Below are 24,963 nucleotides of genomic sequence, written 5' to 3'. Positions count from 1 at the left end.
CTATCGTTAAACGAGTTTTTAAATTAATGAAAATAACAAGAAACCATTCGTAAATATAAATGTTTAATGTTACCACGGATCAAACATACTCCCTTAGTAGCTTTTCCATCCTTATGGAACAGCAAAAGCCAATTTTATTGTTATAGCCGGTGCACTGTAGAGGTCATGTTTTGTTTACAATTTGTTTCTTATTATTTAAGTAATTTAAACCTCGTTTAACCAGATAATACGATCTAGTCATAAACAATAACTCGTCTTCGTATTATATAACCAAACACTAAACCACAAATCTTGAACTTAACTCTAAAATAATAGAAACAAAATTTAGTCGACACTAGCGATCAGTGTCAACGGACATAAACTAGACACCAAAAAATGAGCTTCAAAATTTACAATGGGATGAGAAGTCTACTTGTGTTGGTTAGTATGTGGTAATCACTGTGGTAATATTGTAATACCTTTAATGGTTGTACAATTTTATAAAGTAGAAAAAAATCATAGACAGTGCATAAAATCTACTGTACTATTGCTTGCAATTCGCTGCTTTATTATGTTTTAAATCACCTTCTTTGTCTTCTTATAGCTTCTTCTTATCTTCGACTTCAACTTCAACTGCTAGTAGTAGTACTACTACATTGTTATGGGTATTTACTCAGGGGAGGTATAGAAGAGGCTACGATGACAGCTGTGGGCTTCTTATTAGCTGAGGGAACGCCATTACCGTAACAAAACGGTCGGTAGCGAACGGCCTCGGTGGTCTAATGGTTAGCGTGCCGGGCTGATATATAATAGGTCCCGGGTTCGAATCCTGCTGGTAGCATTTACTTTTTGTCCAAGATTTTTTTATTATCAGCAAGTTTGGTTGGTTTGGTTCGGTTATTACAGTTTAATTTTATTATTAAGTCATTACAAAATTTTAATTGAGCAAATTCTAGTTTTATTTCATAAACAGAATTAACTTATTTTTCCGATTACTAAACTTTTGTTATATTATTTCTTTATCAGCAAGTTTGGTTAGTTCGGTTAGGTTATGATAGTTTAATTTTATAATTAAAAAATAATAAAATTGAATTTGAGACATTTATAATTTTATTTTATGAACAGAACTATTTTTGCGATTAGTAAACCTTCATTGCCAAAGTGCTCTCTACTACAGCAAGGAATTTTGAACTAAATGCCTCATTCGTACCTCCCCTAAGTCAGACACCATTGTTATGTTACCTCAAATTTAAAAACAAATCGAATGAATAGTGAAAACAATTAGGCCTACTTACTGAAAACTCAACTAATTCGAGTTTGTGTTAAATTCTTGCGTTTTTTTTATAAAAGGTGTTTTTGTCTCTCTCTACATACGTCTTTGTTAGCAGTTATAGTTATAGTTATAGGCTACTTAAAGTTTCTCCAGCTTCAGATCTAAAATATTTCAAGAAGTTCCATGAACACCGAAACTATACTAAAAGAAGTTAACACCCTTTTTAAGGTGAAAGGTTATTTTAAACGTTTATTGCTAACTAAATAACAGATGCTAATATAGTGACAATAACTGGTAACTTATGTTATGGATCAAGACACTTTGGTTGTACCTGGTAAATGAGAGGAAAACATGTACTTACTAGGTTAGGGTAGTTTAAGATTCAACTTTCCAAAGCAGATAGGATAATTAGCTAAGTGTTGTTTAAACAATTAGTCTACCTCATTCACAGCTTTTCTATGGCAGTAGGCCTACCTTTGGTAATTTTATTTATTAATTTAATGTTTTAAAATAATTAATCTCACCTAAATTTAAACGCTGTTTACTTACAACTTAACATTATTTCAGGAGTGTGAAGAAATAAAAAACGCCAACAATGACCTAACAGAACATATTGGATTGTTACGAGAGGAATTAAGAATGGCTAAGGATGCAGAAAGAAGTGCTGAATCAAAAAAGGCTAGATGTCAGGGTTTCCTTCTACATCAGCAGGATATCATTCAAAAGTTGATTGATGTAAAAGGTAGGCCCAAGCTAACAATTAAGGCTTACCGTATTTATTCGATAAACCTGTAATAGGGTCTATCTTACATTTTTTACACTATGTTAACTTAAGCAAATTTATCCAAGCAACTACCTTTGAGCTGAGTAGGTCATGTTTTATGGTTAGCTAAGTTAACATGTTCAGTACGAGGGGCGGGAATTCTCGCCCGGCACCACTGGTGCGGGGCGGGAAATCATGTTCTTCACCAATGCCAACATCTTTGCTTAAATGTGAGCTCAGCCATTGCCGGGGAACGTTGTAATTGTTGCCAGCCTGTAGCATAGAATGCGAGCTTTATTTTGGTGTAGGTTGGTACACTTGTGTGAACCTGGCAATAACTTGGCAATAAGTAGTGCGCGCGCCACAAAAAATCTATTGCTGGCCGTTTTGCGGCAAAATACGTCCGCGATGCATATTACCGATGATGCCAACAGATAGAGGACACTTTAACGGACACGACAGTATCAACATTATGTACCTGGGGAGTAGTATAAGGGGGGTAATTCGGCAAAAAGTAGTGCGCGCGCTACAAATAATCTATTGCTGGCCGTATTGCGGCAAAATACGTCCGCGATGCATATTACCGATGATGCCAACAGATATAGGACACTTTAACGGACACGACAGTATCAACATTATGTACCTGGGGAGTAGGATAAGGGGGGTAAAATCGGCAAAAAGTAGTGCGCGCGCTACAAATAATCTATTGCTGGCCGTATTGCGGCAAAATACGTCCGCGATGCATATTACCGATGATGCCAACAGATAGAGGACACTTTAACGGACACGACAGTATCAACATTATGTACCTGGGGAGTAGTATAAGGGGGGTAAAATCGGCAAAAAGTAGTGTGCGCGCTACAAAAAATCTATTGCTGGCCGTATTGCGGCAAAATACGTCCGCGATGCATATTACCAATGATGCCAACAGATAGAGGACACTTTAACGGACACGACAGTATCAACATTATGTACCTGGGGAGTAGTATAAGGGGGGTAAAATCGGCAAAAAGTAGTGCGCGCGCTACAAAAAATCTATTGCTGGCCGTATTGCGGCAAAATACGTCCGCGATGCATATTACCGATGATGCCAACAGATAGAGGACACTTTAACGGACACGACAGTATCAACATTATGTACCTGGGGAGTAGTATAAGGGGGGTAAAATTGGCAAAAAGTAGTGCGCGCACTACAAAAAATCTATTGCTGGCCGTATTGCGGCAAAATACGTCCGCGATGCATATTACCGATGATGCCAACAGATAGAGGACACTTTAACGGACACGACAGTATCAACATTATGTACCTGGGGAGTAGTATAAGCTCATTTTACCCCCCTTATACTACTCCCCAGGTAGACCTACATAATGTTGATACTGTCGTGACCGTTAGAGTGTCCTCTATCTGTTGGCATAATCGGTAATATGCATCGCGGACGTATTTTGCCGCAATACGGCCAGCAATAGATTTTTTGTAGCGCGCGCACTACTTTTTGCCGATTTTACTCCCCTTATACTACTCCCCAGGTACATAATATTAATACTGTCGTGTCCGTTAAAGTGTCCTCTATCTGTTGGCATCATCGGTAATATGCATCGCGGACGTATTTTGCCGCAATACGGCCAGCAATAGATTTTTTGTAGCGCGCGCACTACTTTTTGCCGATTTTACCCCCCTTATCCTACTCCCCAGGTACATAATGTTGATACTGTCGTGTCCGTTAAAGTGTCCTCTATCTGTTGGCATCATCGGTAATATGCATCGCGGACGTATTTTGCCGCAATACGGCCAGCAATAGATTTTTTGTAGCGCGCGCACTACTTTTTGCCGATTTTACCCCCCTTATACTACTCCTTAGGTACATAATGTTGATACTGTCGTGTCCGTTAAAAAGTCCTCTATCTGTTGGCATAATCGGTAATATGCATCGCGGACGTATTTTGCCGCAATACGGCCAGGAATAGATTTTTTGTAGCGCGCGCATTACTTATTGCTGATTTTACCCCCCTTATACTACTCCCCAGGTACATAATGTTGATACTGTCGTGTCCGTTAAAGTGTCCTCTATCTGTTGGCATCATCGGTAATATGCATCACGGACGTATTTTGCCGTAAAACGGCCAGCAATAGATTTTTGGTGGTGCGCGCACTACTTTTTGCCGATTTTACCCCCCTTATACTACTCCCCAGGTACATAATATTGATAATGTCGTGTCCGTTAATGTGTCCTCTATCTGTTGGCATAATCGGTAATATGCATCGCGGACGTATTTTGCCGTAATACGGCCAGCAATAGATTTTTTGTAGCGCGCGCACTACTTTTTGCCGATTTTACCCCCCTTATACTACTCCCCAGGTACATAATATTGATACTGTCGTGTCCGTTAAAGTGTCCTCTATCTGTTGGCATAATCGGTAATATGCATCGCGGACGTATTTTGCCGTAATACGGCCAGCAATAGACTTTTGGTGGTGCGTGCACTACTTATTGCTCATTTTACCCCCCTTAACCTACTCCCCAGGTACATAATGTTGATACTGTCGTGTCCGTTAAAGTGTCCTCTATCTGTTGGCATAATCGGTAATATGCATCGCGGACGTATTTTGCCGCAATACGGCCAGCAATAGATTTTTTGTAGCGCGCGCACTACTTTTTGCCGATTTTACCCCCCTTATACTACTCCCCAGGTACATAATGTTGATACTGTCGTGTCCGTTAAAGTGTCCTCTATCTGTTGGCATAATCGGTAATATGCATCGTGGACGTATTTTGCCGCAAAGCGGCCAGCAATAGGTTTTTTGTAGCGCGCGCATTACTTATTGCTGATTTTACCCCCCTTATACTACTCCCCAGGTACATAATGTTGATACTGTCGTGTCCGTTAAAGTGTCCTCTATCTGTTGGCATCATCGGTAATATGCATCGCGGACTTATTTTGCCGTAAAACGGCCAGCAATAGATTTTTGGTGGTGCGCGCACTACTTTTTGCCGATTTTACCCCCCTTATACTACTCCCCAGGTACATAATGTTGATACTGTCGTGTCCGTTAATGTGTCCTCTATCTGTTGGCATAATCGGTAATATGCATCGCGGACGTATTTTGCCGTAATACGGCCAGCAATAGATTTTTTGTAGCGCGCGCACTACTTTTTGCCGATTTTACCCCCCTTATACTACTCCCCAGGTACATAATATTGATACTGTCGTGTCCGTTAAAGTGTCCTCTATCTGTTGGCATAATCGGTAATATGCATCGCGGACGTATTTTGCCGTAATACGGCCAGCAATAGATTTTTGGTGGTGCGCGCACTACTTATTGCTCATTTTACCCCCCTTAACCTACTCCCCAGGTACATAATGTTGATACTGTCGTGTTCGTTAAAGTGTCCTCTATCTGTTGGCATAATCGGTAATATGCATCGCGGACGTATTTTGCCGCAAAGCGGCCAGCAATAGATTTTTTCGGGCGCGCGCACTACTTATGGCTGGAGTTATTGCCAGGTTCACACCAATGGTTGGTACTAAAAATTCCCGTAAAATCCCGTCGGGCAATGATTTTGTCCCGTTTTCAGGAATTTTCTCTATTCGGGCCATATTACTAAGACTCTGGTTATTGATCCAGGCAGTGCTGGGTCAATCCATGTCAAGTGATGAAATACCAATTACCTCACCATTTTTTACAGGATTGATCTTTTTACATTAGATACATCTATGCAAAAGAAGCTTAGCCTAAATATGAAAAAAAAAATTTTTTACCTCATCTCGTTTTTTTGTTATTTTATTTTAAAGTTCCAAAAAAAACGCGGTTTTGCGCTTTAAGGGATCTACGTTTTATTTAATATCTCAAGAAAGAATAAAGATAGAAAGGTAAAACAAAAACCATTCTTTTCAGGATTAAATAACCTTTAATTTGATATACAACATGACAGTATTTCAAGTAATTAAAATTTCAACCCCCCAAACTCAAAATTTCAAAAGCCAATCCCAAAAAACGCATATGATTAAAAATTTTCAAAAAAAATACCATTACCTACTCCTTAATGTTATTAATAATTTATGTCCAAAAATTCAAATTGGGATCTCAATGGGATCCATATTGAAATAATTTTTTTGTATAAGCCTGCAATGTAAATAGACAAGTCGTAGGCTACAGGGCTAATAGTTACATTCATTAGCTACAAAAATGTCTAAGTAATGTAATATACAATAAAAAGCTAATAGTCTATAGGCCTAACCAGTTGTACAATACAAGTACAGTACGGTAAGCCTAAAGTGTCTAAAATTTGGTAACTACACTTTTTAACACTTTTTAAATAAGATATCAATTGAAATAAATGGACTGCTACCGAGTCGTGAATCAAGCATTCTGATATTATTACAAAGCTTGTATACTTAATTTCTCCTTTCTCATTGTAATAAACAGCAAATGGATGCACAGTAGCTCAGAGGTTATTATTCCAGTGGAAAGACTGTGCCTCGTCTTGGACCACAAAAGAGTAGTTTTCTGAAAAGTCCAAACTTACAACTGCTTCATCCTCTTGAATGTTTTCTTTCAAATCTTTGTAGTACTTGGATTGCTGACGGGATATGAATGAATGATTCTTTAGTTCAACTAGCTGTTCACAAAAACTGTCCACAAATTCTTCTACAGTCTCGCAAAATGTCTCAAATGTACACCTATCCACAGAAACCCATTGTTTGTATGTGATGGTCTCTATCATCCCCTCTTCAAAGTGGTTCAGAAGTACTTCTTTTAGTTTTAGTTCTTTGGTTTTAATTCTCCTGGACATTTTACACATTTGTTTAGGTAGCAGTCAGGGGTATTTTCTTGGCACATTATTTGTGACAAACATTGTTTGTAATCGCCAAGATCAGTAGCTTCATCAATCTTCACCTTTTTCAGCTTTCCTCCGACAATCATTCATTTTACATTCTGGTGCGTTGTGCACACGCAAACAGAGTCAGTTCCATTTCCCCCAGCCAAGATACAGTTCTTCGGTCTTAAATCAGCGTACTTTGAGAAAAAAATTTTCACAGCTGATTCTGTTTTTTTGAACGGTTCAAAGGGGTCCGCGGAATTGGCTAACTCTGGAACTCGCTAACCCCATGTTAACCCTCCCAGTGTTACTTGACGAAAATTCAACAAGCAGCACACTTTGTGTAGTGTTACTTGCCGATTTTTCGACACGCAGACATCGTTTACGGCGAAGGCTCTATGACTGACTGAATCGGATTGAACTGGATCGAGTTAGGTATCGTTCTTTCCGTAATATTCTAAGCTTTCTCCAGAGGTCTGTCTCTAAGCGCTATTCATTTTAGTTCCGAAAATATTGTAGCAGACAGCTGACGTGCGTGTATTTGTAAACAGCTAGGTTCCCCCGGACCGATGACTGATGTGTTTTATTACGTTTATCATTGTTTTAGTGTTAAAAATCTAAAGTAGTGATATATGTGGTGCATTATAAGAAGATTTAAGTGGTTTTGAAGTGCTGGTTGATGATCCTGAAGAAGTAGGTAGTGATATTGATGTAAATTATCAGCCAGATTCCTAGCTATGGTTAGGCTATGCATTCTTAGCTAAACGCTATGTACTGAAATCAGTTTTTTGCCCATAACTTATTTATTTGCCAATATACTTCCTTATATTATTATATATTTGTAATCCTCATAAAATTTAGAACAAAGTGGCTATTTTCAAATATTTATAGGCCTATAATTTATACAATTTCATTGAGCGCGAACTTATTTTTTTTTTTGAAAATTTTCGAAATTATATTTTTTTTACCTAAAAATTTTTTTTTTTTTTTTAATGTTCCTTATGTTTTATATATAATATTGAAGCCCATGATTTTCCAAACAAAATGGTATATAGAACATTAGAATTAACATTGTTTTAAGCTTCTCAGATCCGTTTTAATAAAACCTTGCAAATGCGCCAAAAATAGGTGGACATTAAGGCCTAAACTATGGACACTTGGAGGGTTAAACGCCCTATCTTCAAATTTGGTCGATGAGAGGAACTCACTAACTTGTTCGGTTTCGGAATTGGCTAACTCCGGAACCCGCTAACCCGATCTAGAGCCGGGTTAGCGAATTCCGTCCTCGTACGGAAGTCGCTAACTCGGTCCCTCGGCGGAACTCGCTAACTCCCAATCAGAAGCCTCGCGGGCCGTCCAATGGGAGCCAAGCACGAAGATTTTTAGCCAGTGATGCCAAAAGTGTAGTACCTATATCGGCACCATAATGTCGTATCCTACGAATAATTAGGATTAAGATCAACGTAGTCGACTAAATAAATATATATTCAGAAGTATGTTTAATATTATTCTTATGATTATTAGGGTAGAAAATGCATTATAGTCTTATCACAGACTAACCAACACAAGTAAACTTTGCATCCCATTGTAAACTTTGAAGCTCGTTGTTCGTGTCTAGTGTGCCGATTTTTAAATTCAAAGATTTAAAATCCGCGCCAGGCAATGGACAAGTCAGTCCAACATGACGTAACGCGGAAGGATACGAACTGGAAGACCGTTGGGAGCCGTGCCGTGTGCAAACGTCTCGTCGTCACTCGTGGCTCAGTAATCGCGTAGTCAACATGTGAAGTCGCGTTTTGTCGCTGGTGTAGGACGAATTTATTAATATCTTCATTCGTAGCTCGGAAATTCGCGCTCGGGCGAAAATTGTACGTGCATCAAATGATCGCAATTGTCAAAATTTCGCCGAATTGCATTTGGGGGTGTGTTTTATTAGTATTAAGTCGAGACAGTTGAGATGCCGGATTGATTGTTCGCGTTCGGGATGAAAATTCGTACATGCATCATATCGATAGCAAATGTCAGTTTCTAGCGAATCGCGGGTCGTCGTGACGGTATTTTCAATTGAATCATTAAACGCCAGCTCGAAAAAACAAGAATTAATAAGTCCTACACCAGAAAAAACCGTGTCGTGAAATTTCGCTCGGTCAGACATAGTCACAAATCACCACGAGTCAGTTTTTAAATGTTCCGTCCGTGTGAGAGTGTATGTGTATGTGTCGACATGTGTACGTAAGTAAATGTTTTGTGTTATTTGTGTTTTAGTATTAAAATAGTCTTGCCAATCTGCCATTTTTCCACATGTACAAGTCATTTTTACCATTCAGAAATCATGTCATATTTGGTCTGAAAATATCATGTTTCACTTGGTCTGCTTAGAGCACATGGTCGCAATTCAGGATGAGAAGTATTTAATTGAATTTATCATGTCATGCAAAGAATTTTAGTTACATTAGAAATTATAGTCAAATGAAAATTATTTATTAAATTAAATTGAAATGGTCTATTAATTTTAAGAACAATGATTATCTGTGATATTATTATTTCTATGTAAAGGGTCGAATTCTATCGTCAGTATTACTATTCTTAACATTTTGTATTTTCTTGTATTGTAATATTTTTGATCAGAGTATCGCATTTTTATTAGTGAGAATTTGATTGTGTAAAGTAAATGGGGGAAACAAAGTGCTCGGTCGAAGGCTAGGGTTGATAAAGGGTCACGAGGATAGACTCCCATTAAATTCATAAAGTGTAAATATTAAATAAAAGTCGTCAATTAATCGACTCAGTAGTCGATTGGCCCCGTTGCATTAATCAACAATGGAGTGATGTAGATCACAAGACTACGTAATGTTCCCTGTTGCATTGAATTGTAAACTGGCCAGTTGATATACATATGAACATCTTAGGGGAGTCTGGTGGCCTAAAATAAATAAATAAAGTTGTCAAGGCTAGGTCATCCCGAGACTTTGTAGTTTTAAAATGTGGCAAACCACCAAGCTTAACAAACAATCAATTCTCTCACTCTCTCTTTCAAAATATTGCTAAATAGTACACAAAAGGTTATCACATTGTATAAATTTTATTAATTATTGTATCACAGCTCATTTGCAATTATCATCTCATTATACAGCATTTTTACAAAAATCCATCTTTTCATTCACCTGTGTTTCAGCTAGTATTATTAGTATCAATCTGGTATAAATTAAAGAGGTAAATGGCTTAACTGGAAGAAGTATACAAAGTATACACAATGAGTGTTGATGATCACATTTGGTAAATATATTTTGACAGTGCAATTTTTATAAGTTCAGTTCATAATATTTAATATCAAGTTGGTGAATTCATGAGTAATCGGCTTAACCGAATCCATATATATAAACATCTTGAAGCCATACTTTGATATATATTTTCTGAACAAACAGTTAATCAATATTTTCAATCAATATTTCAATATTATTATTTGCAATTTTATAGTTTCACAGAGTGTCAATTCACGTCACAATCTTTCATCAGAGTAGCACATTTCAATTCATGGAGTGTTCAAATAAACACATCTATTAGTTTTAAGAAGTGTTAGAATTAAGCTGAAGAAGGTGTGAAGGAGGACAACATATCAGACCTCTCACGGTCCATAAATCGGACTTCTGGGATATTTAATTACAGGGCCCACTTAACATCTTTAATTCCACTGCGCAGCTCTGTAATTGTAATGTCCTCAGTAGTTCAATTAAACCTAAAATTAAAATTCATTAAAAAACCCCACCAGGGGGCAACTTTTTGTTATACTCACACCTGTATGGAATACCTAAATTGTATTACATAGAGGTGTGAATTAATTTTTATTTGAAGAGATGAAATCGAGTAAATAAGTAAAGAACTTTTTTTATTTTCCTTTACACTAGTTCATGTCCGGTGACACTGATCGCCAGTGTCGACGTAATTATGTTTCTTTTATTTTATTGTTGACTTTATGATTTGTTCTTTACTGTTTGGTTATACAACTAGGGGACGTGTTATTAGTTATGATTAGAACGTTTTCTTTGGTTAAACGAGGTTTTAAATGACTGAAAACAAGAAACAATTGTAAACAAAACACGACCTAATGACAGTGCACCGGACAGATCTAACAATAAAACTGTCTTCAGCTGATCCATAAGGATGAGAAATGTACTAATATAAGGGGGTATGTAGTTTTCTTACTTAAATAGTAGCTTATTGGGATGCAAAAAGATAATACTGTAGGTACATTTAATTTGGATCTTTTACATGTTATGAAATATCTATTTTCGTAGTCCACCATTTGTTTCTTTTATTCAAATAAAAACCATTATGTGAACTTCTGCAAATAAAATTTTTAAGTTCGTATTTTATATACTGGACTTGTAACCTTGAATCGTAAAATTGAACCATAATTATTCATGATAAAATTTGCACGTTAAACGTCATTATAGAAATACATTGTATTGGTAATGTATTTTTTTTTTTAAATAGAGCTATTGAATTTTAATAAATATTGATCAATACATTATAAAGTGGGAAGCCTAATGTATTCATGGATTGCATTACAAATTTGTCTATGCATAAATACAACTTGTAAATTTCTGTTATCATAGGCTATTAGTTAGAACTCGGGTCGTCCTCTTAATTTTTTTTTTATTAATATTAATTTTACGTCTTTCAGTAGGCCTTCTTTTTAAAAGTCTGGAGTTTTTATGGTTCTAAATGAACCCAGTCGTTCTTGTTTGTTATCATTTATATGAATGGTGGCCATAGCTAAAATTACCTGATCTTATCCAAAAACAAAGCTATTGTCTATTGAGTAGCTCAGTACCGGGGAACGGGGAATTGAGCAATGGCTTGGTATAGTTTATTTCGATTGTAAAAGCAATATAAAGGAAACCCAACACTCAAATCAGGAAATTCCGCCAAGTCGTTGATTAAGAATCGTGAATTAAAATAAACCTGTCACGTTTTATTATATGAATATTATATCCTCTCCTATTATTTACTAGTGATGCTTAGGTGTACAATTTACAAACTGTTTTAAAACATGTAACAATATTACTAAAAAATTCAACACATTTTAGAATTAGGCAACTATTTACTAGTAGGCCTACTATGCTTTGGTTTAAACTATTAAAATAGATTTAGGCCTCTACAGCCATTCTATAAATTGATATGAAACTTAGTCTATGTCATATTTGTACACGTTAGACGATTAAACGACGAACATTTAATTTTAAATCTATGAATTAGTTATGAAAGTTACGATGGTTGATGACTGTATTAATTAATAGTTTTGGTTTAATTACGACATTACGATTAAATTTGTTTTCTGTGTTTGAGAACTTGTGTGTATTTTAGCTTAATTTCGTAGAGGTTTAACTATTTAGTACCTATTAAACTGAATTTTCAATAGTTTTCATATTCAATTATTTTCTTTTATACTGATGGCATTTACATTTAAGACAAAATCATAAACATTTAATTGGCCATTACAGTTAAATAAAAAAACACCTTTTCATGATTCTTTTATTGTCTTTGAATTACTTTGGGCTAGTTGTCTGTTAAAAGTAGAATCGATAACAAATAACAATAACATTTACTGTATCTTCATTGACACTGACATTTTGAAATACGGCAGTATACGATTATTTCGTCGTACAAGGTTGGCAACGCTCCGTGCGTGGGCGCGGCCGGGTTAGCGACTTCCAGAGTTAGCGAATTCCGCCGCGAGACAAAATCGAGTTAGCGGGTTCCGGAGTTAGCCAATTCCTGACTGAGACGGTTAGCCAGTTCCAACACGAGACCGAGTTAGCGAGTTCCTGAGTTAGCCAATTCCTACGTCTCGTTCAAAGTATTCTTTTAAATTTAATAAAACCAGTCTCTCTTGCACATTTTCTTTCTATCCATTTATTTACTTTCATCACTACAAAATCTTTCTTGCCTGGCATAATTCGACTCAAATCATCAGAGTTGTAAAAAGCTTTGACTTTATCTACAACATTCTGGTCCAAAGTGTTTCCTGGCTATGGGTCTGGACATGACATTATTTCCCTTTTCTTTAACTAACGATTTAGCTCTTCTGGCCATCCTATTACTGACACCAAACTCGATTTCAATTTTTTACAGTCCAACTTTTAGGTAATGTTGTAAGTCTCAAGAACTTCTCACTTTTTTTGTAGTTTTCTGAAATTTTTCTTTCAATTCCGCAATTATTTCTGAATCTGGGTTAACTTGCTCTTCATCCTCAAAGAAGCTTGTATCAAAGGAAATTGATATCTTATTTAAAAAGTGAAGTTACCAAATTTTAGACACTTTAGGCTTACTGTACTTGTATTGTACAACTGAGCTTTTTATTGTATGTTACGTTACTTAGACATTTTTGTAGCTAATGAATGTAACGATTAGCCTTGTAGCCTACGACTTGTCTATTTACATTGCAGGCTTATACAAAAAAATTATTTTAATATGGATCCCATTGAGATCCCAACTTGAATTTTTGGACATAAATTATTAATAACATTAAGGATCCATGGTATTTTTTTGAAAATTTTTAATCATATGCGTTTTTTGGGATTGGCTTTTGAAATTTTGAGTTTGGGGGGTTGAAATTTTAATTAGCCTACTTTAAATACTGTCATGTTGTAGGCCTATATCAAATTAAAGCTAATTTAGTCCTGAAAAGGAATGGTTTTTGTTTTACCTTTCTTTCTTTATTCTTTCTTAAGATATTAAATAAAACGTAAATCCCTTAAAGCGCAAAACCACACTTTTTTTGGAACTTTAAAGTAAGATTACAAAAAAACCAAAGGAGATAAAAATATTTTTTTTCTAAATTTTAAATTGGTTTTATGTGTATATTAAATAAACCAAAAACTAACAAGAATGAAAAACATAAGGGAAAATTTTATTTTTTATTTTGATCACTTGATATGGAATGACCCTGCTGCTACCTTTGGGTGTTTCAGTGAACTACGTCCACTTTCGGGGTAACGCAGAACAATCACCACTGCTCTTTTGTGATTCGTCTTACTGAGATATTTCAATGCCAATAGCGATCTCTGATTCAGTTAGCGTGCCGGGGCTCCATCCGGGCCTCGTCGCAGTTTAGGAGCGCCTGTATAAAGATTTTCATCAGTGAACGTGTTAATAAGTCTGTCCTATTTACTATCCCATCAATGGTTATTTGGCTTGGTTTTACGTTAAGCGGGTAGCCTAATAATTAATCATGAAATGAATTCAGATTTTCTTGGAAACATAACCTAAAAGATACTTTTTGTTTAATCGCTGTACCAGTTTAATTTTGTCAGTTTAATCAGTTGTCAGTTTCACAGAGCTGAAAACAATTCATGTTTCCAAAACTTTATAGGTGTACTATGGGAGGCTTTACGAACTCCTTGTAGCATTGTAGGCTAGCAAGATTTCAGAGGTTTTGAATTAGGGCCTACCACCAATGTCATCATTGTAAACAGATTATTAAGTATAAAATGTAGCCTAAAAGTCGATCTTCTTTGGTGAAATATTTATAGTTAGGCCTAATTTTAATTTTTAAAGTTATGCATTCAATTAAGAACTTAATGTTAATTTATTTACAGAGGAAAATGAAAACTTGAAATGTAAACTAAAACAGACTGAGTTAACCCTGTCCATGTTCCAAAATGTAAGTACGGTAACTTATGCTAATACTTAAATACTAGTCAAGACAATGTCAACTAGTAAGTTGTTACGTCTCCTTATTTCAATTCAGCTACCTTAATATTGCAACTAGACCTATAACTTTTAGCCAATACAGTCTCCAAATGTACAAACTCCAACCCTCCATAAGCCTCGTCCACACATGGCGATTTGTCTGCGGAAACATTGTCTGCCGACTGTCTCCAGTATGTTGCTATTTTGTCTCCAGTAAGTCGGCCGACTATCGGCAGACAAATTTCGGAGTTTCTGGAGACAAAATACAGTGTTTTCTGTTTCCCGTTCGAATGGGAAACACAGAGACAAGAGACAAAACTTTTGTCCCAAGACTGCAGGTGTGGACGTGTCTGGAGACAGGAGACTGGACAAGCCGGAGATGTTTAACATTCAGCCCATTAAGTTAGACTGCAAAGCGGAAATATTACGATTTTTGGGCGGTAATAAAAGAGCTGGATTGAGTTTCTTGAAAGTTTTGGAATTAGTTGTCAATGATTTATATCATTATATGACATTTTATTGAATTGTTCAACAATTCAAGTTTGAAATCGTAAGACCAACAAAGCCCAGCAAAATTTCAAAATCTTTAGAAGTCAACCTCGTGAAGTTCCTAAATCCTCCACCTAATCTGAAGGTCTGATAAAAGATTGTGACCGTAGTACAAACCTTGCTCGAGAAAATGTTGGGTCGATCATTCTCTTCCTAGATTCATTAGGCCCATGGTTCAGAAAAATGAAGCCCGCACAGGATTTAATTACGTCCTCCTTGATTACCATACCAACAAACATGGAAACACTGGCTGGCTAGTGTGGACCGTGGACGCAAAACACATTGGAAACTTGTGTCCGAAACTATGTTGACAGACTGTCTGCCGAGTGCCGACTGTCCGCGCACAGTCGGCAGACAGTCGGCCGACTCAGTCTCCATGTGTGGACTAGGCTATATTGCCTGATCTGATTCACTTCAAAGGAAAAAAGCAAATAAATTGGTCATAAAAATCTGAGTTAATTCCAGTTTTTTGCAGTTTACAATAGGCCTACCTAATCCATTAAATATTTTAAATATATTGGCTCAGAGCAGAAAGTATCTAGTACATAAATAAATAACTCAAATAACTTCTTTATCACCCAGCGTACATCAGATCATAGTTCTGTTTTACATAAAAACTTTTGTCAAATATACAGGGTGATTGGTACTCAGTGTGGCAAAAATTTGTTTGTGTAAGTATAAAGTAAATGCAGTGTGATGATGCATGTAAAAGGTTCCAAGTCTAAAAATTAGCTTCCCAAAGAATAATTTTATGTTTTTCAAAAATAACTATGTTTTTAAACTTAATACAGCTATTTCTCAGTTGCCTGTAAATGGATTTGAGTAGATAATGTCATTTTCGTGTTCTACATTAAATTTTGAAAAAAGAATAATAGAAAATGACAAAAACTCCATTGTAAATAGAATCAAAGATAAAAGTTAAGATGTTTGAAAAAAAATTAAAAAACATTAGTCTGTTGCATTTGTTTACACCCTGTATAAAAGAAAGTGTCCGAATATGGTAAAAACTGTGCCATTTTATAAGCTTTCCAACCATATGCTATACCATTGAGCTTTATATTTGCTTATGTATACTTTAGTGGTTTGAAAACTACAAAACATGGTGTCCTTAGCATTTAAAACATAGAATGTCGGCATGTATTAAGCAAAGGTTGTATTTTTGTCTCAGCTTGAACAGTAAAAACAGCAAAAAAGTTCCCTGTTTTCTGGTATACAAACCACTAAAACAAACAAAAGAATATCTAAACCTCAATAGTGTAGCATATGGTTGGAAAGCTTATAAAATGGCACAGTTTTTAACATATTCGGACACTTTCTTGTATACAGGGTGTGAAAAAATGCAATAGACCAATGTATTTTTTTTATTTATATCAAACATCTTAATTTTTATTTTTGAATCTATTTATAATGCAGTTTTTACAACTGATCCTCCGTCATGTTCTATTATCCTTATTCCAAATTTAATGTTGAACTCGAAAATGACATTATCTACTCAAATCCATACAGATAATTGAGAAATTGTTGTATTAAAGTTTAAAAACATAGCTACTTTTGAAAAACATAAAATAATTGTTTGGGAAGCTAATTTTTAGACTTGGAACCTTTTATATGCATCATCACACTGAGTATACCAATCACCCTGTATCTATAAATACAATTACATCTAGTAGTAATTCTTAGTAAAACTTACTTTTAAGTTTTATAGCCTAATAATAGTTAATATTTATTTTAGAGTAGCATCGAAGAACAAATGAGAGCAGACGCAAGGATACAGGAGATCAAAGAAGAGTATTTGACACGGATCACCAAGGTTCAAGAAGATTTAGATAACCAAGGTAGGGATCAATTTTCTCCATTAATAATAGGAGTTGCATGCCTCAGGTGGCACAACAGAAAAATTTGGTTGGTGTTCAAGATGAAATAATGGACCCATCATATATCCTAGTTAACACGTTCACTGTGCAAGAGCAGTAATCTCGTCACCGCTAGCACTTTCCATAGTGGCGTGCCACGAGTATACTCGTCAAAGCGCCGTTTACAAACTAGTACCTGGGGACCGAGCTTAGCTCGGGGAAAGTCATTAGTTTACTCTGAAAGCAGTCTTAGTATTGCAGATACATGAATCCATTCCCCACACTCCGCACTGCTCCTTTACTAATTCTTTCACCATTTCCTGTGTCGTGGACCTGTTTCCATCCCTTCTAATTGCATTTAAGGATTGCAGATACCTTAATATAATCATCTTAAACAGTTTCCACACTCCGGACCGCTCACCTTGAATACTTCCTTCACCACTTCCTACATCTCAGACCGGTTTTCCTCCCTTCCCATAGCATTTTAGGATTGCAGATACCTTAATGTAATCGTCATAAAAAGTTCCCACACTCCGGACTGCTCGCATTTACTACTTCCTTCACCACTTCCTACGTCACGGACCTGTTTCCCTCCCTTCCCACGGCATTTTAAGATTGTAGACACCTTAATCTAATCGTCATAAATAGTTCCCACACTCCGGACTTCATGCCTTTACTACGTCCTTCATCACTTCCAACGACGCGGACCTGTTTCCCCCCCCCCCTCTTCCTATGGGCATTTTAGGATTGTAGGCCTATACCTTAATCTAATCGTCATAAACAGATCCCACACTCCAGACTGCTCGTCTTTACTATTTCCATCACCACTCCCTGCGTCGCGGACCTGTTTTCCTCTCCTCCCATAGCATTTTTGGATTGCAGACACCTTAATCTAATCGTCATAAACAGATCCTACACTCCGGACTGGTCGCCTTTACTATTTCCATCACCACTTCCTGCGTCGCGGACCTGTTTTCCTCCCTTCCCATAGCATTTTTGGATTGCAGATACCTTAATGTAATCGTCATAAAAAGTTCCCACACTCCGGACTGCTCGCATTTACTACTTCCTTCACCACTTCCTACGTCAAGGACCTGTTTCCCTCCCTTCCCACGGCATTTTAAGATTGTAGACACCTTAATCTAATCGTCATAAATAGTTCCCACACTCCGGACTTCATGCCTTTACTACGTCCTTCATCACTTCCAACGACGCGGACCTGTTTCCCCCCCCCCCCTCTTCCTATGGGCATTTTAGGATTGTAGGCCTATACCTTAATCTAATCGTCATAAACAGATCCCACACTCCAGACTGCTCGTCTTTACTATTTCCATCACCACTCCCTGCGTCGCGGACCTGTTTTCCTCTCCTCCCATAGCATTTTTGGATTGCAGACACCTTAATCTAATCGTCATAAACAGATCCTACACTCCGGACTGCTCGCCTTTACTATTTCCATCACCACTTCCTGCGTCGCGGACCTGTTTTCCTCCCTTCCCATAGCATTTTTGGATTGCAGATACCTTAATCTAATCATCATAAACAGTTCCCACACTCCGGACTGCTCACCTTGACTACTTCCTTCACCACTTCCTACATCTCGGACCGGTTTTCCTCCCTTCCCAAAAATTCCCATAGCATTTTAGGTTATGTAATCGTCATAAACAGTTCCCACACTCCGGACTGCTCGCCTTTACTATTTCCATCACCACTTCCTGCGCCGATGACCTGTTTTCCTCCCTTCCCATAGCATTTTAAGATCGCAGATACCGTAATCTAATCGTCATAAACAGATCCCACACTCCACACTGCTACCCTTGACTACTATGTATCGAGTAATCTTCAGTATAATCTTTGCTCAATAGTAATAACTGATGTTTTTCCTTTTATACTGTATTTTTAATTATCTAGTTTACTGTGGACAGACAACTTGCAAGTCTTTTGTTTACTTTTTCCTTGTTATTTAATTCAGCCAAGATGGTTACTTAGCAACCCATAAGACTTATGTTAAAAAAATGTGACTTTCAGTTTCATTTTTCTACGTAATAAGATTTTTGTTGGCACTTGTAACTGCAGTAAACTCGTTTTTAGGCCAGGAATAAACTATTTACAACATTTGAACAAATTTTCGGAGCCGTTTTCGAGATATTTGTGGAAGCAAGCATACATACATACATACATACAAGCCAACATTGCTCGTATTAGAGTATAGGATTGTTCTAATGCAAGGTTATAGCCTCTGCGGTGAGGTGTTGTTTTGCTTGCCGCTTATTGTGCCAGTGTTACACTTTAATCTTGTGTAGGCCTAATTCGTTTTCTGATCAGACTATTTCATCGGTGGTAGGGACGGTTACAAATTTATTGTAGTGTTCGGTTTAGGCTTGTATCTATAGAGACATGCAATAGAATAACGTTAATGAGTGTACTGTAGGCCTAGCATTATGGAAGGAACCTAACATCAAAATGTTTTCACTTTTACCAACTTTAAAACTGTTTAACATTGTTTTTATTATACAGCTAAGCAAGAAAAATGTGAACTATTGGCCACCATTTCCGAGATCAAGACATTAAATTCAGAGGTATGTTGATTATTGATTATGGTAAAATGAGGAATATGAATTAATGGATAGCTTAGTTTGAGATATATTTTTTACTGTGTTTCTTTTGGATGCTTTATGTCTTAATATGAAAAATGATAACTGATGTTAATCTTCTCTCAGATTTCTATACTGATTAGCATTAAGTAGAGTGTTCACAAGTATAATGTACAATATTAGTCCTTCACGGTGACATTTTGCAACCAATGACTTTTACTTCAGATCTCTTATCTGGTTGGGACCGTCTCTACTTCAGATTGAATATTTTACATGCTTAGAGCTTTCAAGATTCCAGTCTTGTAACATATGCTAATTGGTTTCCATTCCATCCAGACCAATTTTCAGTACATAAAAGGTTAATATGTATCTTGTCTGTCTTCAGTTTTTTTTTACAGTGCAGTATTCAGAGCATTGCTCGTTTCAGGTCATATGACCCGCAGTCATCTTCAACATCAAATTGAGGAACCTATAACTAAAATAATTTCATATTTCAGCTAGAAAAGAAACTTGAAGAAACAAGTAGTACTAACTCATCATTGCAAGAACAAGTAGAGGAACTGAAAGGTTATGCTGATGCTTTCCCCAAGGTAATGTAAATATTGCCCACAGTGGTGGTAGTTTTACTCAGTTTTTCCAGTGTGCCAAATAAGTCTTATTAATTTTAGCTTATATCTTTAACTTTCATCAAGAGGATATTTGCTCATTGTTCAAGTAATCCTGAATTCGTCTTATGACCTGGTTTCAACATCTTCATTCATACTTGGCTTAAAATACCTACTTTGTATGGTCCCCATTTCATAAAAAGTATTAACAACTATGGTGTCATTTTCAAGCAGAAAACCTTAAAATGTTTCACTTGTAAGAGGTTGTCTTAAGTCTTGCAAACACTTACATGGACATAAACTAACAAAACAAAGCACAATAAATGCACATTGAATTTTGTATCACCACACTTAAAACTTTTTTTTCCAGGAAAATTTCCTTAGTTGTGTTAAGAATCTTATATCCAAAAAAGTTTTGTATGTTCAGTCAGCCAAGTTATCTTGTATGTATTTGTAATAATGAAATGACTTTGTTTTTACCAGTCTCTCTGTAATTCCATCACTTGACTATATAAAAATTTCAAATTTCCATTGCTGCATTTATTCACCTCAAATCAAACCTCATAAAAGCATGTATATTTTTTCCTTGGATAATTTTTTTTGTACTAAACCCTCGATTTATTAATCTCATTTACTTTAACATGTTCACATATATGGGACACTGTGGTGATTGCCATGGACCGAAGTATACATTTTAATTTTATACATAGACCCAGTGTCACTTGGTTTACAGGACGCAGACCACTGGTTACTGGTTTGTTGCCAGTGATGCAACAAAGTAAAAAAAAAAACAGTTTTCCCATCTATCATAAGTCAATAATCATCATATCCAAAGACCAAGTGACGCACATGTGTGACAGACATCCCTGTAGACCACTGCAGGGAATTCAGGGCCTTAAAATAGACTGTTACGAAGATAAGCTTTTTAATAACATTGGAACACCAAAGCAAATATACAACGTCAGTCTATTTTAATGTGACCAGCCTATGAGTAGAAACCGGCCGTCGCATATGTACGTCGAATGAAAAATAGTACTATTGTGGTAGCGAAGGTGATAATTTCACCATACAATTTTTTATATCATGCCTATGTCGACAATAAGTTGTGTTAACATTTTGTTACATTTCAGTTGGAAAAAACACTTGAAGAGAAGGAAGAAGAAGTACGATCGATAAAAGCCTGGTGTGATTCAAATATTGATGTCTTTCACAAGGTATTGTGGGAAACTTTGGTGAAGTGGGTCAGATCTCAACTGGCTTGTGCTGTAAAGCCTTTAAGATCATTTGAATTCAATCCTGCATTTGCCCTAGTTTTACTTTGTTTACATACATTTTTGCCAAAAACAGTTTATAAGCTATGAATCAAGTTTGTCATTTATACAATGTATTTTTGACATATTTATATATCATAAACTAAATAGAATATTTTTAAGTGGACAAACAATGTTCAAGTTATTTGAAAAATTGTGACAGTTTTGTTTCCCACAAGAGTAAAGGATAATAGGATTATTTTAAATATCTGTTTAAGGCCAAGTCACACCGAGCTCGCTCCCGCGGCGGGAGCGAATTTTTAAAAATCGCTCACCATGTTATCAAATGGGCCAAGTCACACCGCACTACCGCGCGCCTGCGGGCGTGCGGTAGTGTCCGCCACGTCCGCCTGCTGAGCGATTTTTTGAGAGTACCGCGGCGGGAGTTTTGTCTAGCGCATGCGCAAAGGGGGAATTCGAATGCCCAAACTATTTAAAGTTTAAAAGTAATACAGTTTCAAATTAAATTTAACATGTTTCTTTTGTTTGATGATGTAGTATATGTTGTTTTGTATTAGCCTATATTCGTAATTATGTTTATCACCAGAAAAAATCATTTTTGTTTACCATGCAAAAATAACGGTTACAGTGAAAATTTAATGTTTCCCATGAACATTTTTATATTGCCAACGTAAACAACTTTTTTTACCGTTTCATCAACTTTTTCGATTTGCAACAACCAAAACTTTACAATCAATGTAAACTTGAACTTACAATAGCAAACTTACAACTACAACTTAGCAAAAAATTACATTAGTTTTAAAATGGTCATATGTTTTTATTTCAAAAGTAAATAGTCTTTGTAGTGTAGCGAAAAATAACGTTCAAAATGCTGAAAGTGGATAATTTATCCTCAACCATATTTAAAATGCTTCAAACACAAGGTCTAAATTAATTTAAAAAAATAATTATTCACTTTTTAAAGTAGCCCTACACTAACAAATTAATAAACATTCAATTGCTACTTAAGCACTTTACTTATAACCTGCAAATTTACATGGCATACTAAACAGTTAAGATGAGTTTCTTATGTAAAACGAATTGTAATGAACTCATCTCAAAACTCCCGCCGCGGACGCGAACTTTTGGTGTGACATGGCTCGAGGAAAAACATCCGCGCGCGGTACTCCCGCGGCGGGAGCGGCGGATGTCGGTGTGACATGGCCTTTAAATGCTTCAGAATAAGTTGGACATCTAAGTTAATTTATTGACAGTTTCCTAAAAGTGGGTAAAAAATGTTGCCACAATATAAATACAATTATTAAATTAAGGTAGGAATTATAATCAATTTGTTAAATTTTTTAACATATATATTTTTGTTATATACAATGGGAAATGGCTTGAAATTAACCCTTTGGAGAAGGAAATAATGCGCTGCCTGCAAAACCCACTGTTGGCAATTAATTTTACCTAATTTGTAGACTCTTTCATTAATTTTTATACAAACAAAACCTTAGGTAATAAATTAATAACTGTTTCGCCATTTTGTTTACAGTAAATGTATCTAAAAAAAAGTGGTAATTGGATAATCAAAGAGTAAAATTTAAAAAATTAAATTATTAAGATTACAAAAAAAAATTCAAAAAATTTTTTTTAAAAGTAAACTTGATTTTAAAATTTCATTATTAATCTAGACACCGAATTTCACTACTATTATAAAGTTCAATTGATTCCCTACATAGAAAAATCACAAGTTGTTTACTTTTATAAGTAATAACATAGAAAAAAATGTTTGTTTTACACAGCTGATTTTGGGTGATATCTGGTTTTTATGGCAACACAAAACCTTGTTTGTTATTCGCAAAAATAAATGAGTGACTAAGCAAAACAAGAAGCAAGATATTTATAAACATCATAAAAGTAAGAAGAAACTAAAAAAGGGGGAAAATATAATAATTAAAAAACTAGTGGCGCTGCGTAGCAGCGACACTAGCGGCACTCGTAATTCAGCCGCCGGGCCTGCAGCAACCATACGAGTAACGCTCATAAGTCTGCGCCGATGGGTTAGCAACAAATGTCATCAAAATTGGTTTAAAATGTCAGAGGAATTATAATCGCAGCAACCAACTCAGAAATATGAACATATAGCCTTAGAAAATTAACATTCCCATTGGATGCAAAATTATTTAAGTTTACTTTCGTTACAGAAATTGGCTGAACAAGAAAGAAAACATCAATCGGAACTTGAAATATGGAAGATGGCGGAGCTGAATAGAACAACATTCGGCCAGGTGCAATCAAACAATCCGTCTAATCCGTACGGGAATAGCTACGCAAGCCAATACCAACCTCAGAGGCCAATGCAGGGCTACCAACCAAATATTAGGTTCCAAGAACAAACAGCCACTTATCAAGCAGCCTCACTCGTTACACATTACAAAAATGTTCTTCCGAGACAAACTACGAACATGGTGCGCCCTCTGACTAGTTCGGATAATTACAAATCTGAATTTGTGTCAGCAAGTGAACTATACACACAGAATCAAACAGCTGGCAGAGGAGAGGAGAAAGAGAATTCAGGTGAGAAACTTGGAGAAAACAAAGTCGAGACAAACAAACCGAAAATTCTTGTTCCAAACAAGAAGAGAAAGTTATTTAGTTTGAATCAAAATATTATTTAATAGTGTATATTTTCTAGGTAGGTCTAACTCTAGTATGGTAATTCTAAATTAAGTTTATTATGACATTTTTTAAGATTTAAGTAAGTGAAATATTTGGTTGAAGTAAATGTTGTGTAAGAGGCCTTAATAGTATTTTAGTTATTTTTAATACTGTTTACTAATTAATTTAGTGATTTATAAAAATAGTCTTAGTAGGTAGGTTAATTGATTGTAAAATGATATTTAGCCTAATAAAATGTTTTCAATATCTGATCATTTATTTACCGATTATTTATGGAATTTTAATTTTAATACTAGGATCAAACCAGGAAGTGTAGTAATGATCAATGTTACACTACTATTTGCAGCAACCTCAAACATCAAACCAAGACACTAACCCTAAAGATTACTCTGAAAAATCAAACCACTATCAAACATCGACCCACCACACTCCCGCCAAAACATCCCATAGAACTTTACATCAGTTTCATTTTGCAAGGCTTTACCGATCCCAGTTCCAGAACAATTTACCCAAACTAAATATATAAAAAAGTCGAACAAAAAAAAACATACTTTCACCCCTTTAAACACATTTTGCTTTAGATGGAGTGTTTTTACAAGAGTTATTATGCCAGTAGAGGATCATAACATTTTGAAAGAATGTTGTTCTGGGATGTCATGTAGGCCTACATAATAATATTCCGTTAGCTACTACTTTCTTAACATTATAACAAAAATAAAAAATTAGTTTAGCAGATGAATATGTATAAGACTGCACTTGACAAGTAAAAAAGCAAGTTCAAAACCTAACACAAATCTAGTCACGTCAAGATTTATTTTTGGTTTCCCAATTACTTCCATGAATATCTTAAGTGGCTAAATTCATATGGATAAGCATGCCCTAGATTTTAAGAGGAGTTTG

General features: G+C 35.9%; 1 protein-coding gene across 1 annotated transcript; it reads left to right on the top strand.

Annotated features, from left to right (window-relative positions):
- Nucleotides 1–1,258: 1,258 nt before the first annotated feature.
- Nucleotides 1,259–24,171, top strand: LOC128994988 (GRIP and coiled-coil domain-containing protein 2-like). Its single transcript, XM_054419850.1, has 8 exons — nt 1,259–1,480; nt 1,820–1,994; nt 14,437–14,501; nt 16,812–16,914; nt 19,450–19,511; nt 20,024–20,116; nt 21,262–21,345; nt 23,589–24,171. Exons 1-8 carry the CDS (start codon nt 1,436–1,438, stop codon nt 24,060–24,062), a joined length of 1,101 nt encoding a protein of 366 aa, XP_054275825.1. The 5' UTR covers nt 1,259–1,435; the 3' UTR covers nt 24,063–24,171.
- The last annotated feature ends 792 nt before the right edge of the window (nt 24,172–24,963 follow it).

The sequence above is a fragment of the Macrosteles quadrilineatus genome, unplaced genomic scaffold (assembly GCF_028750875.1).
Source record: "Macrosteles quadrilineatus isolate MER2022 unplaced genomic scaffold, UCM_ALF_1.0 Scaffold_5__1_contigs__length_97177068, whole genome shotgun sequence".
NCBI lineage: Eukaryota > Metazoa > Arthropoda > Insecta > Hemiptera > Cicadellidae > Macrosteles > Macrosteles quadrilineatus.
Note: the sequence above shows the minus strand (reverse complement) of the source record. Positions and strands in the feature narration are given on the sequence as shown.